The sequence below is a fragment of the Onychostruthus taczanowskii genome, unplaced genomic scaffold (genome assembly GCF_017590055.1).
Source record: "Onychostruthus taczanowskii isolate IOZ18803 unplaced genomic scaffold, ASM1759005v1 scaffold72, whole genome shotgun sequence".
NCBI lineage: Eukaryota > Metazoa > Chordata > Aves > Passeriformes > Passeridae > Onychostruthus > Onychostruthus taczanowskii.
In genome coordinates, this window is record NW_024505008.1 from 917636 (window position 1) to 935535 (window position 17900).

The window sequence follows — 17900 nt, forward strand, 5'->3', positions numbered from 1 at the left end:
GGCCGGAGCGCCAATGGGGGCTCAGCCGCTGCGGCGCCGCCCAGCGCGGGCGGGCCCGCGGAGCGGTTCCGGGGCACGCGGCGCCGGCCCGGGATGAGCTCGGAGCGGGGGAACGTGTCGCGCACGCGGCCCCAGCGCCACCAGAACGCGCGCGCCTTCGAGAACGACAAGTACGACACCAGCGCCCGGCGCAAGGTAGGCGGGGGCCGGCCCGGCCCGGGGCGCGCGGGGTTGTCCCGGCGTCAGAAGCCACCGCTCTGCGGGCGATGCAGCGCTTGGGGCCGGAGCGGTGGGAAGGGTTTCTTGCCGAAAGCGTGGGCAGGTCCTCCTACGGCCTCTGAAGCCATGCCCTGTCCCTGTGAGGTTTGGTGCCAGGTCCTGACGGGCTTCGGGGTCGCAAACGAAGTCACGCGGCAGTGGATGCCGAGGGACCGTTTTAGGGATGGAGATACCTCTGGCCCGGGTCCGCCCACACCAGGCACAGTGCTGCTAAGAGAGAATCGTAACAAGACATTTCAGACAGTTATCACTGTAAGCAAGTGTGTAGTGTGAAACTTGAGTCATGCTTGTGACATGAAAGGACCTAGTTAAGCCGAAGAGTTATAAGAGGAAGACTGAAATAAAGTGCTTACATTTGTGCAGTGAGTGCATCAATTGAATGTTCAATGGTGCGTTATCCATATGACTTCTTGAAAGGTGGCTATCGGTATGACTTCTTTTCTTTAGTCTTCTCAAGGTTTGTGACTATGTGGTCATAACTGAGAAATCTTGGTGTTTGGAGAGCTTCATTTGAACAACTTTCTCCCATCACATATAAATACCCAGCTTCAATCAGCACACTTTTGAGATCACTTTCATGCGTAATTTAATTTCTTTTTTTAAAAAAAGCGGGCTCTTCTGATTAGTTAGATAGAAAGGTGTGTTCAGCTACAAAAGTTATCTTCACTCTGTTGTTCCAGAAGCCTGTTTTGTCTTTTTTGGTTCTAAGCAGGGAGGGGGAAATGGTCTACAATATATTCTTGAAATATGCTCTGTGCTTTTAGTTTTGGTAACATAATATGCGGAAGGGGCTGAAGAACATGGGTGTGTCTGAGCAGTAACACCACCAAGGTGGAATGTTTCATCCTGCAGGCTAAACCTAGAAGGTGACTAAGACAAAACAGAGGATGAATAATCTAGGAGAGTTGATCTGGGGCTATTGCTGTTATATAATATCCCTTCAAATGAACCTGCCTGGGTTGTCCAAAAGGGCTGGGAGGAGGGGAACAAAGTAGTGAGTTAAAGCCTTGACGCCAAAGAGGGATGTTTGGGTTTTTTTGTGAGTTTGTTTTGGTTGGTTTTTGAGATGGTTTTTTTAGGACTGGTTCTGCAAGTTGAACAGGCTGCTTTCCTGGTATTCTGAGCAGTGACAATATTATTTGTTGTATGAGTCACTGCATGACCTCTGATAGGAGAGTGTTTTCTGACTGGGTACAAACATACACACACAAAAAAGTCATAGAGAGCTGATCTATCAAAAAAGTTTTCAAAAAAACCCCTGAATTCTGGTATCTGTTTTGTAAATGAAATAATATTTTTAATACCCGCATGACTGTTTTTCTGTTTTTCTTCCCTTTGAAAATAATTTATATTCTGTAGAACTGGCTACACAATATCATGCACTCAAGATTTTTTTTTTTTAATGTGGCCAAGGTTTTCTGTGGACATCAACTTGTCTTCTTTTTCTTTCTATTTCAAGCCAATTATTTATTTTCTCTCTATGCTTGTTGGTTCATGGAGAGGACTGAGTGTGTGGAAGTAGCATCCTGAAGAATGTGCCTCCTATTCCAGGGTTAGATAATGTTTGGTAAGGGGAAAGGATGCGTTCCTTTTTCTTAGGGTATCCTGCCATGTACAAATTGAAGTCCCAAGGTACTGCCATGTTTTAGGAATTATATTCCCCAGTTTGGTGTTCCAACTGAAACACTAAACCATGCACCACTCACTCACTCACCCTTCTCCCTCCTCCCTCACTGCATAGCCCTGGCCAAAAGAATTTGAGACACAAAAGGCAAAGATCACGGGTTCAGATAAGGACAATTTACTGGAAAACAGCAAATGAAGTAAGAAAACAGTCACAGCAATAGTGCAGAAGAGATGATTCACACACAGGTGTGTGGGACCCCTGGCAATTCCAGACCACACCACTCTATGTGGCCTGGAAGGGATGCCTCCCCCCATTCCTGCAAAATGATGTGAGGTGGTATAGAATAACCTTAGTGTCCTAGCCTGGAAAAATTAACCCTGGCTTGGCCAGAACCAGGACAGGGATACACAGGGGTCATTATAATGATGCTAGCCCCATTTTGCTGTTTTAAAGAAGTTAGACTAGCAAAGATTAAGTGGCGATTAATGTTCTAGTTTACATATGGACTATGCTGAATGAGGGCAGTTTTGCATCTCTGTCTTTTGCAGTCTTGGATGATCAGATATGTCATGGATGTTCAAGGTAGGATGAGAAAAAGGAAGAAATGGTAGGAATTCTTTGATAGGGACTGATAAAGGAGTGGGGCATACTCCTTTCTACCTCTCATTAGCTCAGTAGATCAAGAGAATGCTAAAAGCTCCTCAAAGAGAATGGATCTCCTGTAAATCACTGTTAAACATATGGGGGGTTTTGTATTTGGCCTGTCTACTGTTGTACACTGTCCGATGCAATGCTACCTTGAAAGGCTGCAAAATGCCTATCAGCTTAAAATTTGGATCCTGCTGCAATTGTACACTGCTTTAGCAATGTTGAATATTTACTACAATAGCTTCAGCTTGTACAGTGGGTGGAGTTGAGGTAGTTTATTATGTGTTATTGCTATTTCTCTCAGTGAAGCAGTGTCTGCAGAGGAAATTGATCTAATAGGATTTTGACTTTTCTCTGCTGGCAGTCATTATCCAGTTGGTTTTTTTGTTTTTTGAAATGTTTTGTGCTCTTTGTCTGACACTGACCGTGTCATTCATTTTCTAATCTTAAAGGCCACAGACGTGATTACTTGAGAGCATGCTAGAAGATCCATCTGTCTTTCCTCTAATGATCAGTCTTTACTACAGAAGTACTGCAGCATTGCTCTTGAGGCTTGTTGAGGTGAAACATCCTTGCAACAAAGTACACTGCCTCTCTACTGTATTTGGGAAACAGCTACAACAGTGCTGGAAAAGTTTGCGTCTTAGGATGACCTGAAGAAGGAATAGCCAGGACAGGGTAAGACACTGTCTTGTTAGTTATTGAATCTTGGAATTTGTTTATTGGTGTTTGCATTACCTGGTATATTCCAGAATAGCTCTTTGCAGCACCGAGCTGAGGAACATACATTATGTTATATGAATATGCATTTTATGTAAAGTATATTACATAAGTCATCATGAAAGCTGCAGTAGGTCTAGAAATGAAAGCAAATATTTAATGAGAACATTTAGAATTCCATTGTAGTAAGATGGTAAACCACAAAGTGATTCGTATTTACACTCAAAGGACTGATTTGTTTCTCCCTTTCTTTCATTAAGATGATAATTCGTATTTCCCTAAATTTCAGGGGTTATTACCTCTGAACCTCAGATTTACCACAGTGTTAATGTCAGTTACTTTTTCAGCCAAGTGCATGGATAAATCATGTTGTAGTGTTGTTTTAGTGGAAACACTGGTTTAGACTGTGGAAAAGGACTAGGAAGAGAACAACTGAATGTAGAGCTTAAATGCTGAGTCAGTAATCGTATTTTGAAGCACAGAAATGAGATAGAGATAAACCAGCGGCCAACTGGAATTGTTAGATAAACATGTTGCAGTTTTTTTAGATAATGTTCTTGCTGCAACGTAGAGTAGCTTGGTAGGCTGAAGTCTAGCTTGGTAGGCTGAAGTCTACTCTCTAGCCACTCCTGTTACTCTGGGTTCAGAAATACATTCAGTCTTGGGTTGTAGCCTTTCATGTAGGGAGAGCAGGAACAAATATAATGTCTGCTCTGGACTCTAACCCAGCCCTGGAGGTGGGGCAGAGAGTGAGAGAAAGAACGTGTGGGTAGGTAGAGGAGGTGTGTTTGCTGTGTCTGTGTTTATGTGTCTTTGTGTATCTTCCATTCTTTCTGAAGGAGATGATGAGAGTCCTTCCCTTGCTCTCTTAAATGCTGTAGGCATATGTTGCTTAAATTTTGAAATACACTTGATGAGAAAATATCTGAAGAAAAAGGAATTTCAAGTAATGCTGATACAATATGGGAGCAAGTGAAGCTCTGTGGGGGACAATTTCAGCCTATGTAATGTGTATTGGAACCCTGAAATCTGGCATCTGGTAGCTCAGTTTCACATTTGTCAGTCTGCAGTGACCTACTTTAACTGCTTAGTCGTCATGCGCTGGAGGTCCTGTGGAGTTCTGTTTTTTTGAGAAATTGAGTTGTTCAGAAATCCTACATTCACCCTTGTGCTGCATTCAGCTGATTGAAACGGTGCCACCTGTGTTTCTGACAAGGAAGTTTATGGGTGGCATTAACATTACACTCAGTTACAGTAGAATAGACAACTGATATGTGCTCAGTAGAAGGAATTTGCTTTCAGTAGAGGAAATCGAAATACCCATAGGTTCACACGTAATTAGAAGCTTACAAACAGATGGTGAAGCTTCTTTGAAGTCTTGTCATTATATCCTACCTGTGAGCGCTTTAATGCTCGTTTTAGCTAGGGATTATTTTGTGTGCCAAGTTAGTAGGTGTAGGTGCATTTGTTTAATACATTCTGAACTGCTTTTGGCAGGTTGTTAGGTGATTTAATACTAGGCTATGTTAGCAGAGGATGTTGATTTGTTAATGTACAACTGAATGTGCTTATAGTGTGCACATGGAATATTTTGTGGCATCATACCTTTAGGCTGCTTAGGTATGTCTGTATTGCATAACTGTAATTTCCCTGAGGATGTATAGACATACTGCAAGCACTGGATGAGTTGCACTTGTCCTTGGAGCAAAGTATGCTAAAGAGAAAAGAGAGCTATTGACTAAAACAGGGAAATGAGCATAAAGAAAACCCCAGAGAAACTGCTGCAACAGAAGCATAATCTAACATGTTGGAGTAGTTTTCACACCAAGAAATTAATTTACACCAAGAAATTAATTTCAAGCACTACTACCTATTTGTGTACGAGGCCCTGACTACCTGCGTAAAAGCTGGGTAGAAAAGTTGGAAAAGAATAGTGAGGTTCACTAGTCTTTTCCAGGGCTTGGTGTGGGCTGTTGGGTTTTTTAATACCCTCAAGGAAAAGCAAGCTATTAAATGGGCAAAAAGAAGAAAATATGAGTTAATGAAAGTTTAAACAATATACAAAATATATTAAAAAGTAAATATTAGTAAGAAAAGTAAGCACCAGAGGAGTTTATTTGATTTTACTAGTGACTTCCCCATCCTGACCAGGAACTGAGAAACAAGAAAATTTGTCTTCAGGTTTATTATGAGAACTGCTGTCATGTGCTTTTTTAGCATTTTCAAAAATCTGAAAAATCAGACTATTCAAATCTTTCATTAGGAGCAGCTTTCTTTACTTCTTCAAGTCTGCATTGCTTTTGAAAGTGGTGTGTTATGGGTTATTTTGGTCAGAGGAGATGCTGAATTAAGTGTAAAAAACCTCAGTAAATTAGCAATTTGTTTCAGTAATGGTAGCATTTAAATATCATGCCTTTTTTTTTTTTCTGAGCAAAATAAATATAAAAGACAATACACAAGTTAAACTCTAACTGCTTTCTTTACATAAATCCATCATTCACTACTGACTTTCTAAACCAACTGCCTGGTAGGGTTGTAAAGTCTTAGTGGCTCTTTTACTCAGATCTTCTGAGCCAATGATTAATTGCAGTGCCCCATACTTGAGGCATCAAAATTGAGTAAAAAATACAGGAAATTGCTGAAGAGGAGGAAGATGCTCTATGTGTGCCCCTTAGAAAGAGGAAGTTAGAACTTAAAGCTGTTGTCTTTCTTCCAGTTTGTGACCTTCTGAGCAGATGCAATATGATTCCTTTATGAGTAGCTGTGTAAGATTTATGGTCTTACCCTGTTGAAAAGTCCAGGCATCTTTATGCCTGGATCACGATATTTAAAGTGATTTATGATGCACATAAATATGATGATAGAATCATATAATGGTTTGGGTTGAAAGGGACCTTAAAGATCATGTAGTTCCAAACCCCCTGTCATGAGCAGAGACACCTTCCTCTGGACCAGGTTGCTCAGAGCCCCATCCAGCCTGGCCTTGGAACACTGCCAGGGGTGAGGCATCCACGGCTTCAGTGAGGAAGCTGTTCCAGTGCCTCACCACTCACACAGTAAAGAATTTTTTCCTAAGATCTGGTCAAAACCTACAATCTTTCAGTTTGAAGCCATTCCCCCTTGGTCTGTGACTACATCCTTTTGTAAAAGTCCCTCTCCAGCTATCTCATAGTCCCCTTCTGGTACTGGGAGGTGCTCTAAGGTCTTCCCAGAGCCTTCTTCAGGCTGAACAGCCCCAACTCTCAGCCTCCCTTCATAGGAGAGGTGCTCTAGTCCTGTCATCTACTTAGTGGCCCTCCTTTGGACTTGTTCTGACAAGTCCATGTCTTTCTTGTGTTGTCTGGTCATCCAGATCTGAATGCTTATGTGGTGTCTCACACCACAAATGTGAAGGGGCAGAATCCCCTCCCTTGCACTGCTGGCCAGAGTTACGGGCTGCAAGGTGCCAACTGATATTGAGCTTCTCATCCATCAACACCCTCAAAGTCCTTTTCCTCAGAGTACTCTCTGTCCATTCTCCACCCACCTTGCATTTGTGCTTGGGATTGCCACAATCCAAGTGCAGGACCTTGCACCTGGCCTTGTTGAACATCATGAGATTTGTACAGGTTCACCTTTCAGACCTGCCTAGGTCCCTCTGCATGGCATCCCTTCCCTCCAGTATGTTGATCACATCATACAGGTTGGTGTCATTGGCGAACTTGCTGAGTTCCACTGTATAAATGTCATGAGGACATGGTCACCAGGTTTTCTGCATCCTGTATCCCTCCTGAGAGGACCGACATTTTCCCAAATCTATCTTTGATCGCTGACATACCTAAAGAACCCTTTTTTTCTTACCCTTGACTTCCTTTGCCAGGTTTATTTCTGCCTGTACTTTAGCTTTCCTAACCATTTCCTTGGCTCTTTGGCCAATTTCTGTATATTCCTCCCAGACTACTTTTCCCTGCTTACACTCTCTGTAACCTAGCTGTTTACATTTCTCCAGGAGCTTTTTGTCCACCCATGCAGGCATCTCAGTTTTCTTTCTTGATTTCCTCTTTGTGGGGATGCATTGCTATTGAACCTGAATGAGACAACTCTTCAATATCCTCCAGCTCTTTTGGGCCGCTCTTCCCTCCACGGTTCTATCCCATGGCCTCTACTAAGGAGACCATTGAAGATGCCAAAGTCTGCTGTCTTGTAGTCCAGTGTAGTGTTCTTCTTCCCATGCTCCTCACTGCCCCAAGGTCCTTAAAATCCACCGCTTCATGGTCACTGCAGCCCAGGCTGCCCTTGAGCTTCACATTCACCAGCTCCTCCTTGTTGGAGAGAAGGAGGTCCAACAAAACACCTCTGCTTGTTGGCTCTTCTATCGCTTGGAGAAGGCAGCTGTCATCAGTGTATGCTAGGAACCTCTTGGATTGCCTATGCCCTGCTGTACTGTCCCTTCATCTTTGGCATCTTCAGCTTTTGGAATGGCCAGTGTTTCAGTTTGGTTGGAAAAAGAAGTTAAAAGGAAAAGCATCACTGTGTGATTGTTGTGTATTCTGGAGCCAGATGATGAGAGCAGGGGGTGAGGAAGAGCTTTATAAAGCTTCATGACAATACCTATGCATATTTCCTTGTTCCATGGCAAATATTAAGTAGAATTTGTAACAGGCTGCCTGTTTGATGAACTTTGGATTTGCTTCAGATGAGAGGTTTCTGAAGTAGTTTCTGTGTCATTCAGGCCATGCAGTCCTGAGCACAGGCTCTTGCATTCCAGGAGCTTTAGGCTTTGCTGAGCCTGCCCCTGGATCACTCCGTGGCACGGCTCCCAACCCCAGCCCCAGCTGTGTTAAGGGAAAATACATTGTTTTCATCCAGGAAGCTAACTGCTTTTTTGAAAGGACAACCATCTCCTTTCAGTTTAAGCTTCTGCAGTCTTTTGAATTTCACTGGATTCTGCCTTAGCAAAACTAAAAATAGCTGGTAACAATAAATGTATCCCTACCTGGAAAAACAAATTACTGTGTATTTTACTGCCCTCCTGCATTACCAATCAATGCAAGTCAGGGGAGTGGGGGGAGCTGGGAAGTTCAGGCTAATTTGCAGATTGTGGGGAGCTTGTGGGCTGTAGTGCTTGGAGTCTTACTTCATGCTGGTCAAGTGCTGAAAACACGGCTTGTCTTTGAGCTGCATGAATTTTGAAAGACTGAACACAGGCACTGCTCACAGCAATTTGAATTGCAAGATACTGAATTGTGAGATATTAAATTGCCTTTAACAGATATCTACTGATGGTTTTGATGATTTTTCTTCTCTCAGAAGTTTTGCACGTTAAGCAATTGTTGGTATTTTTTGGAAAATATATCCGTAATGCATCAGAACCACAGCTTTCTGTATTCAATATTCAAACAGTACGCAAAACCTTGTTTGGTTGGCTTCTTAAGATGCCAAGTCTGTATTTGATCATTTAGAAAATAATTTTCTTTTAAGTGAAGCAGCCAGAAAGCACCACACGTTCAGTTAACCACATAATAGGAAAACTCATATTGAATGTGCAAGTTTAATGAAAAAGGAGACAATGGAACACAAGTCCCAGAGTATAGTTTCACTTGAAAGCAGTGTCTCCTCTGCCATATAAATTTTTTTGAATAGAATAAGATACTGTGTTTTTAAAGCTTATCTTGTTTTTTTGGTCTTATGTACTGAAATAGAGCTTTGTGGAGTAGTAAGAAACTCTTGTGAGTCATAAAAGCAGGAAGTTACTTCAGAAGACGCTGTATTCATAGAATAATTCTTTTTCAGTTTATTTGTGAAATAATAACATCAGTTGTAATCCAGATTATTGCAGAATCACTCCTTTTATGTATACTAAGAAGTAGATGTGGTTTAAACCATTTTAATAATGCAATGTTGATATGGTAGCAATTTTTAAACTATCTTAAAATACCTTTTTCATTATATGTGGTTTTTAACCATGAAATTTCTAGTTTTAAATTTCTGAATTAATATGAACAACCATATGATAGACAACATTAGTGCTGACATTCTTAAATAGAGAAGAAATAAAATTAAATTGAGCCTACAAGGACATAGCTTGTTATTTAAGGTAAGAGTATCGTTTGGTACCATTTCCCATCTCAGAAAAACTTCTCTTGTGCAAATACTACTAGCCAGTTGACGTTTTGTATTTCTGAGAAAGATAAAGACAAAATGTTGTAGGAGATATTAAGGTAAATTTTTCATTGTCTCAAAAATATATTAATGGTTTAAATTACCACTTAAAAAATTATCTTAGATGCAGAGAGCAAAAATGTTTTTCATAAAGGAAGGCTAGGATTAGAGAGAGATTGAATAATTTGACTGCAAGTACTGTGTGGATTCTACTTTGTTGTTATCTGAGGAAAAATCCTGAGACTATTTAAACTATGTAGTATAGTGATAGCTTGAGCAATAGTAAGTTAAATGCTAAATCTTCTAAGTTGATAAAAGCTGTGTATTTCAGTGCTTATTTCTTCTTTAATACATTTTTTTAAATGTCTAGAGATGAAAATAATTAAATACCTACAATCATTTTTCAGCAATATAATAACAGAAAGAAGTACCACTATTAAGATAATAATTATCATCATCGTCTTCGTCATCATCATATTCTTTAACTTCAAGGTACCCTTTCCATTGAAGAAAATCTCTAGACAAATGTATATGAAAGGCTTAATGGTAATACCAAGCAAATATGTTTATAGTACTGTATCAATTATAAGATGGGTAAAAATGCTTTCTAAGCAAGATTTTACTCTTTATGGCAGGGAGTCATCAATGTATTTTTTTTTTACTTATTCAGAAAATAAATGCTAAGCTTCATGATGGAGTGTGTCAGCATTGCAAAGGTATCTTGGAGTGGCGAGTAAAATTCAGAAAATACAAGCTACTGACAAAACCTAAAAAATGGTGAGTAAAGATATTTTTTGTTGATCATGTAGTTTGTGAGTGTTTCAAAAATATTATGGCTTTGGAAACTCAGAAGAAGCTGCTTATGCAACGTTTTTTAAATGTGGGGTCTGCAATGACAACATATAGGCAACGTTAATTTTCTAATTCATAAGTCTTTTGTCATAAACTTCTGAAAAGAAGACACAGAGGAAGAGCAAGTGTTTCCCTCTTTGCTGTTAAAACTGGTTGAACTGTGGACCTGTAGGTTTCCAAGACTGTCAGTGTCATCCTGAACAAAAAGTCCTGCCTGAACCTGTTGTAAGACAATTTTCTAAGGTCTTGTTTCACATCTGTGAACCATTCTTTAGAGGCATCTGCACATCTCTTGACTTCTGTACTTTGCTAATGTTTGCAATACCTGCATTTCATTACCTTTTAGCATATTTTGTCCTTTTCTGTAAGAAACTATAATCCTAAGTAGTAAATGTTGGCATTGTTTGCATAGAGTTCTGTATTGCTTGTTTTTGGATAACTGTATGACAAAGATGATAAATACTTTAACCTATCACAAACATATAAATTATTTTAGTTTTCTGAAGGAGATGCTCTCTGCTTGCTTCTTATTTGCTCAGTTGCAGAGGTCCTTACCTCCTGTGGTAGCAGACACAGCCAGTGTTTCAGCAATGAAACATTGAACTCAAGAGAAACCACAGCTGGGCTGTGGTGCACAATGCAGCCAGGTTTGTCACAGTAGCTTTGGTACTTCGGTAGTAGTTACTTCGGTATTAGTAACCAGTTTCACCCTTTCATGTAAAGAATGAATGATTAGGTAGAAGGCTTGCTGAATAACAGATAAGAATTCTGTGTTCTGTGCACCACAGATGAAGTTGGTGTTTTTCCTTTTTGCAAATAACTATGTTATTTGTGCATCCTGGTTTTTTTTTGTTTTTTTTTTCCCAAAGAGAAGAAAGCAGGCAAAACCCCCATGTAAATCAGGGAAGCGTTGGATGTAGAAAAAATGACATTTTAGAACAGCAGCTTATAACAGAATACATGATGTTCTCCCTCATATTTTTGAATGCGGAAGTTGTGCCGCAGAGCATTCTGGTTTACAGGTGATGATTTCTATGCCAGCTGTACAATGGCTGGGTGAGCCATTGTTCTGAAATGACAAGACTATGAAAATTTTCAACAGATTAACCTTCTGGGTGAAGTAAAAATGTAATAGACGTAAAAAAATATGACAATTAAAAAAAAAAGGAGTTCTTTATATTGCAAAAGATGGGGATGGAGGACTTCTCTGTACCTCAACTTATTTTTAGTTTTGTAGCATCTTTAAAATTATGAGTGTTAGTACAACCACAAGTTTCCCTACTTTACTACTGAGTATTTAATTATTACAAGTGAAACTAATTTAAATAAATATATATAAATCTGCCTTGCATTGGTAGTGCCTCTGTTTAGTATGACATGTCTGGGAAGAACTTTTGAGGGCATTAAAAATTACTGTCAAGAGATCAGCATTACATGGGGTGTATTGTTCTGGTTTTGTTCTCCAGATATACAGAGCTTTTGAAATGTCAGCTGAATGTTAAGACACAGAATTTTGGAAATTACAAAATCCACAGAATATTATAATATTTTGAAAAAGAATAGCCCAAGCCCTTTACCTTATTAGGTTGGGTTTGTTGAGAATACTGTTCCTTGCAGGCTTGTGTTCATAGAAGACAAAGTCTAGTACTGACTCAGTTTATACTCTGAGAAGTTCAAGAGGAAGTAATTTCAGTGTTTCAACTGAAAGCTTTTTATTTGTAAAGTCCATGTACTTTTTTATGCCATATGCTGCTTTTATCATTAAACAGGAAGTTATGCAATTTTAAAGTAAAAACTACCTACTTAAATGAACGGAAATGTTTATTCTGTCAACTTAAATTTAAAATTCTTTATTTAATATTTCTTTTTTAGTACTTGTTTTAGTAATTCTTCCTGAGGAAGGTAAGGGAAGGGGGTGATTTTGATAATGCTACTTTATAAAACATTGAGTGTTTAATTTGAAATCAGCCTAAAATGTGTTATTCCTCTTTTATGAGTGTTTGTTCCTCTTTTGTATATTGTATTTGAATACAGAATGTTTAGTAAGTGTCCACAATATTTTTAATCATATTTTCTTTCTCTTCACAGTGTGAAATGCCTCCAGAAGACTGTAAAAGATCCTTATCATATTATTTGTCGACCATGTGCTAGTAAACTAGAAATTTGTGCTAAGTGTGGGAAACAAGAAGAAATAATGATTCCGTAAGTAGCTCATAGAGTAGTTTCAGTCCTGATAATTCAGTACTGATAATTCCCTTTGCAATAAGCCTTGTTTGGAAACTGCCAAGAAGCTGTTGTAATTTGTGCCATATTCTCAATTATCCCAGCATGAATCAGTAGAAGTCATTTTTCTCACTTTCTTCAGATGCAGCTGGGGGTAAAATGCTTATTGATGTTAGTGAGGCTGAGACAACTAAAGTCCTACTTGGATAAGACATTTTAACACCAATGGATAAATTGTGTATCTTCTTAACAAAGCACTTCAAAATGGGTTTTGATGTAGAGCATCATAAAATATGCACAAGCCGCTTCACTGTTTGCATTTTGTCTGCCACTTGATGATTCAGTTACTAGTGAACAGAACAAGTAAACAAGGACTGATATTGAGCACAGTTACCACAGTACATTTAACAGGCTTTTGGCTTTTTTTACTGGTGTTCTCTATTGGGCATGATACATAAAACATTAATTTACTAGTTTGTGACAACAGTCCAGCAGTTGCTTACTTGGTAAAGCTGTTAAAATATATAATTTTCTTTCTTTACTGTCTCTTCTGTACTAAATACTATTTTATGCATACTTTACTGTATTTTATATGCTTCCTATTTAGTGTGAAGTAACTTTAGGGACTTTTATTGCCCCTCTCCTCCTTCTTCCCACCTCCTGCTATCTTCCGTCTTATACTGGGATGGAATGCTGGGAGGATATTCTATACTTCATCCCATTCTTGTTTAAATTCCAGAAGTGGGTGGTGATAATATCCCTCTTGCTTTCTACAGGATTGATAAAGGACAAGACAGAACTGACAGTGAGACTTCTAAAACTGGTCAAGAGAGCAGTAAATTGAAGGATGAGCTGGATTTTGATACAAATTTCAGTGGTGCAGACAGTGATGAAGATTCTGATGTGCTTGAAGAACAATTCAAAAGTATGAATTTTGAAAAAACAGAGATCTAAAAGGTTGTGTTTATGCAAGAGATTATATGCAATCAAATATGATAAACCAGTGCTTGCCCTTAAACTGCTCCAAACCCTGATTATACATCTAAAGTCCTTGTATGTTAATTTTGGCATTGTGTATGATGATGCATGTGGGCATTTGTATTAATACACAGTTTTGTGTATTAGGAACAGAAATTCTTTGAAAATAATCAGAAATTCTATCTGTAAGCATAGTTATTTATTTCATACATATAACAACTTCCTGTTTTTATGGAATAAAACCTTTTGTGTAATTGTTCGAAATTCAGTATTATGTGACTGTCGGAAGTATTATTGCTACCTGGAAATCTACCTGAAAGTCTAGAATAAACACAGATAGGGAGAGCTAAAGCAGCTATAATGGTTTTCTGAAGGAAGAACTTGCAGCATTCTGTCAATGAGTTTCCAAATGGGTCTTACCCTTATGCCTGAGGGTTTTTATTCGGGGTTTTTTTCCCCACAAGAATGAAACAAGTGTGTAAATGCCATCACCAGTTCATGAACAATTAAAGCTTATTTACCATGTATAAGTGTGCATTACAGATTTGTGACCTTGTTGCTACCAATATTTTGTAAAGAAGAAACCTGCAGACTTTAGAATTTCTCATCACACTTTCTTTTAATTTTCAGAATTCAGAGATTCATCTGGATGTCATGTAGTTTTCTCTGATATGAAAAGATTTGCACAGCAGAATGATGAGTTACTCCCTTCCCAATTTCTATTCCAGTGTTGATTAAGCTGTACAAAGAACTTAACTGAAGTTGCAGTAACTGTCTTTACAGGATTTAGGATGGTTTGATTTCTTTTTACTGTCTTCTTGCTCTTTACATTTAACTAACAGTATATATATATATGCATTAATCTATGACAATATGCTATGCCATATCTGCTTTGATGCTTTGCCTGATTTGCAGTAGTGAGCATGAAAAAACTTGGTTCTCAAACTACATTTTTCAAATGCTCTGTGAGGAAATTCAGCTCTGAGGTTGTTGCCCATCCCTGCCTTGGAATGAAGGAAATACTGAAACTTGATCCTTTGGGTGCTGATAGGCACCCGATGTCTGTCCTGTCAAGCTGGAAAACACCAAGAAGTGTTCAGTGGCAGAAAAGGAGGTTGTCAGGTATGTTCAGAAGTGTTGGATCTGAATGTTATCTGAAGGTTTTACTGACAGATAAGTCCTCCTAACAGGACAGCAATGACATCTGACTTAGTGTCACATCTGTTGTCCTGCCAGTTGGCGTCAGCAAGGGGAGAGTAAACAAGGAATATCCCATGCCTACCCTGCAGATGACCAGGTAGGCAGGTGAATAGAAGAAATTTATTAAGTAATCTGGATTTAGCTTCAGAAGGGGTCTCTCTAAAGGGGGAACCTGAAGTGAATTTGAAAGTGCTATACATATGGGAAATGTTCTTCCACTTGGAAAAATTTGTAATGGCCTTGTTCTTTGTTGAAATGTGAGAGGAAATCCAGGAACGGTAGGAAATCATGTGATGGAACTGGTGGAAGCTGTATAATGAGAAAATAAGGGGAAGAATACTCTTCTTATAGTGGTGACACAACCTGTCAGTACCAGGAGTGAGCAAAGTGACAGAGACTGTGTTGCCACACAGTGCAGAAATGTTTGTACAAAGGGAAAGTCCTGTGAAGTCTTCATGTCACACTCCTGTACTATAGCTGATGAAACTGTGCTGTGGGTGAGCTCAGCTGCAGTGGTGGCTGGCTGGTGTTAGTCCAGCCTATCTACAGACAGTTTTGGTTTTGGCTAGCCTTCTGTCTTAGGTTCAGCTGTGGCTGAAGGATATACTGCTGGAAATAATTTCTGCAACACGGTTTAACGTGGTGGTTGTGAGTCAGCTTACAAAATGGCAGCTTTGCAAGGGAAAAGGAGCTTGCATTTTACTGAAGATTAGGATATATTTGGAACTGCATTAAGTCATACTGTAAGAGTTCTGAGTATCAGGGGTTTGGTTTTCTTGTCTCTTTTTGAGGAACTTATTGAACAGAGGATAATTCAGGAGTAGGACCTCTTTAAATGCTGATCTTCAGTACAATCATAGAGAAATTAGAATATTTTTTAAAATGGAGATCACAAGTCATCAAAGATTTTTGAGATCTTCAGGGTAGTCATACCCATGGAATGATTTTTAGTTTTAATTGAGATTTTGAAACCTTTCTGTCCATTCTTTCACAAATAATAATGAATTTGTGTCTATAAACATAAGAGGAAATTAAAAATACCACAATGCCTGCAGGGTGCTGAGAAGCAGTTTAAACAGTATGAATGATCAGAGGTTTCAGGATTTGTCTGGACCTTGCAGTGCCTCACCAAATGCATTACTGAAGAAGAAAATGATAGATGTTAATTAGTCATCTGAAGAATACTTGATGCATCACTAGTGATGCAGTGGTGTTGCTGACAGCTGAGTTCCTGTTACCAGGTTGTCCTTAGGAGTGTCATTTGCCATGACTCAATGCTGAAGTAATTACTTAGGTAGTGGACTGCCAGTATGGGTGAGGCAGGCATCCCAGATGATTCTTACTCCGCAAGGGGAAATGCTCATCATAGCTGGAACTGCCAGAACTCGACATGCTTGACTTGTACACATTTCTGGGAATCAAATTCCTATGTACAGGGATTTCTTGAGACAACCTGGATTCATTACAATATGACGAGAGTCTGATGTGGACGCAGTGCTACCTCCTAGAATAATTCCTTAACAATCTTTCCTGTCAAAGTTCACAGGCATCTCTGAGGCATCCTATCATCAAATGTTTTGAAGGATCGGGTAATGCAAAAAACATTGCTCCATGATTAACTTCCAGTTTGCATGGGCTGCACTCTTCTGTTCTTGTCTTGGCTACTGACTAATCTGTATTCCTCCAAAATACTGTAATAATACCAGCCTCTGAAGGTTTATAGAACTACTGGTTAATTAAGAAAAGTACAGCTTGCTTTCTCCCTGTAATGGGCATGTACTTGGATGTTGAGATGGAAATCAGAGCATTAGCAAGGAAAATGGGAGAAAATATAGCAGGTCATCGAATGTGAGCCACCTTGTAAACCTCTAGCCCTATAATTATGTATGTTTTCTTTGTTTAGGTGTCCCCATAAGTAAATGTATGCTCGTAGAAAATGCAAAACTAAATGCTTATTGGAAGCATCAGCCTGACTTACAGAGTTAATGAGGAAAGCTTTGTAAGCGACAGGGAGAGATGCTTTTCTTTATCAGATGTTTAGGGAGCTGCTCACGCAAACAGCATCTCAGCATCTCACTTCATTTTCCTGCCTACCTTTCGTCTCAAAGATAATACAATTCAAAACTTTTGGTGAAAAAGAAGGTATGAACTCTGCATACATACTCATCACATACAGTGAGTTTGTAAAGTAGGATTCCTAAACTTTGAAACAATTGAGGTGTGATCTTTCTGTGGCTTGATAACACATTCGCAGACAAGTTATCTGTAACAGACTAAAAATCAAAAATTTTACTTATTTCAAGTAGCAGACTTTTCTGCTGGAGCCCCTAAAAATAGTTAAGATGAAATCACATTAATTTTTTTTTTTCTTCTGAAGTCAATAAAAAAAATCTATTTGTAATAATAGGGGTAATACTCGTAATTCAGTCATCAATAATAAATTCGAAGATATAAAAACAGGAGCCAAAGGCATTAAGATTTTACCTGAAAAATCTCTCCTTGCATTTGCCCCTGACATAGCTCCAGAAACCCAAACTGAAGGGATCAGATGTATTATAAGTGCTTTGAAAATGGCACCAAATAGTTTAATAATTTCCTTTTAAACTGCAACAGAGAATATAATGGTTTTATGCAAAAACAAAACAAAAAAGGTTTATGCCTATTACCAAATGGCAGCACTCACTTGAAATCTCTTTTAAGGACATCTTGCATTTTAATATCTCTTCTTTTTGCACTTGACTTGCAGTTTCCCTAATCTTATGTGAGCAAGTAAGACACAATGTGTCAAAACTATCTATGAAAAGTATCCAAAGTTTAATTCTCATTAAACATATCAGCAGTGAAACTATTATTGAATAGTATGTAGTGGCGAAGCTACATGTGTAACGCTAGATTTTTTTTTTTTCCCCCCTATAGACTCTCCTGACTATGATGTTTCTTTTGGGGTTATTTATTTTCCTTTTCCCACAGCCACTGCTTTGTGGAAGCTTTGAGCTGCATGAGAGCTATACAGCTTCTGACTGTCAGCAACAATGTATTGCTGTGGGTTATTCCCAGTAGAAGGAATGAAATTGATGCTAGAACTGTAAAACAAACTGCTCTGCTTTGTGGATCCACCTTGGAGATGGGCTGTGTGGGCTTCATCAGACACAGGGGAAGATGGTAGATCAGCTTCTCAGAAAGAGCAACCCTGTGTCCCCCACATTCCCAAACCTTGGTGTGCAATCCCAAT

The 17900-nt window shown here is 39.1% G+C and overlaps 1 protein-coding gene across 1 annotated transcript; it reads left to right on the plus strand.

Moving 5' to 3' along the window:
• The first annotated feature begins 36 nt into the window (after positions 1-36).
• CUNH9orf85 (chromosome unknown C9orf85 homolog) lies at positions 37-13819 on the plus strand. Its single transcript, XM_041422242.1, has 4 exons — positions 37-195; positions 10086-10192; positions 12356-12469; positions 13267-13819. Exons 1-4 carry the CDS (start codon positions 94-96, stop codon positions 13442-13444), a joined length of 501 nt encoding a protein of 166 aa, XP_041278176.1. The 5' UTR covers positions 37-93; the 3' UTR covers positions 13445-13819.
• The last annotated feature ends 4081 nt before the right edge of the window (positions 13820-17900 follow it).

What these genes read in the sequence shown, in the direction of transcription:
- CUNH9orf85 (XM_041422242.1), top strand. Translation starts at nt 94, where the DNA reads ATGAGCTCGGAGCGGGGGAACGTGTCGCGCACGCGGCCCCAGCGCCAC. An exon ending in ACACCAGCGCCCGGCGCAAG is followed by an intron (nt 196 to 10,085) that starts GTAGGCGGGGGC and finishes TTACTTATTCAG; the next exon opens with AAAATAAATGCTAAGCTTCA. An exon ending in CTGACAAAACCTAAAAAATG is followed by an intron (nt 10,193 to 12,355) that starts GTGAGTAAAGAT and finishes TTCTCTTCACAG; the next exon opens with TGTGAAATGCCTCCAGAAGA.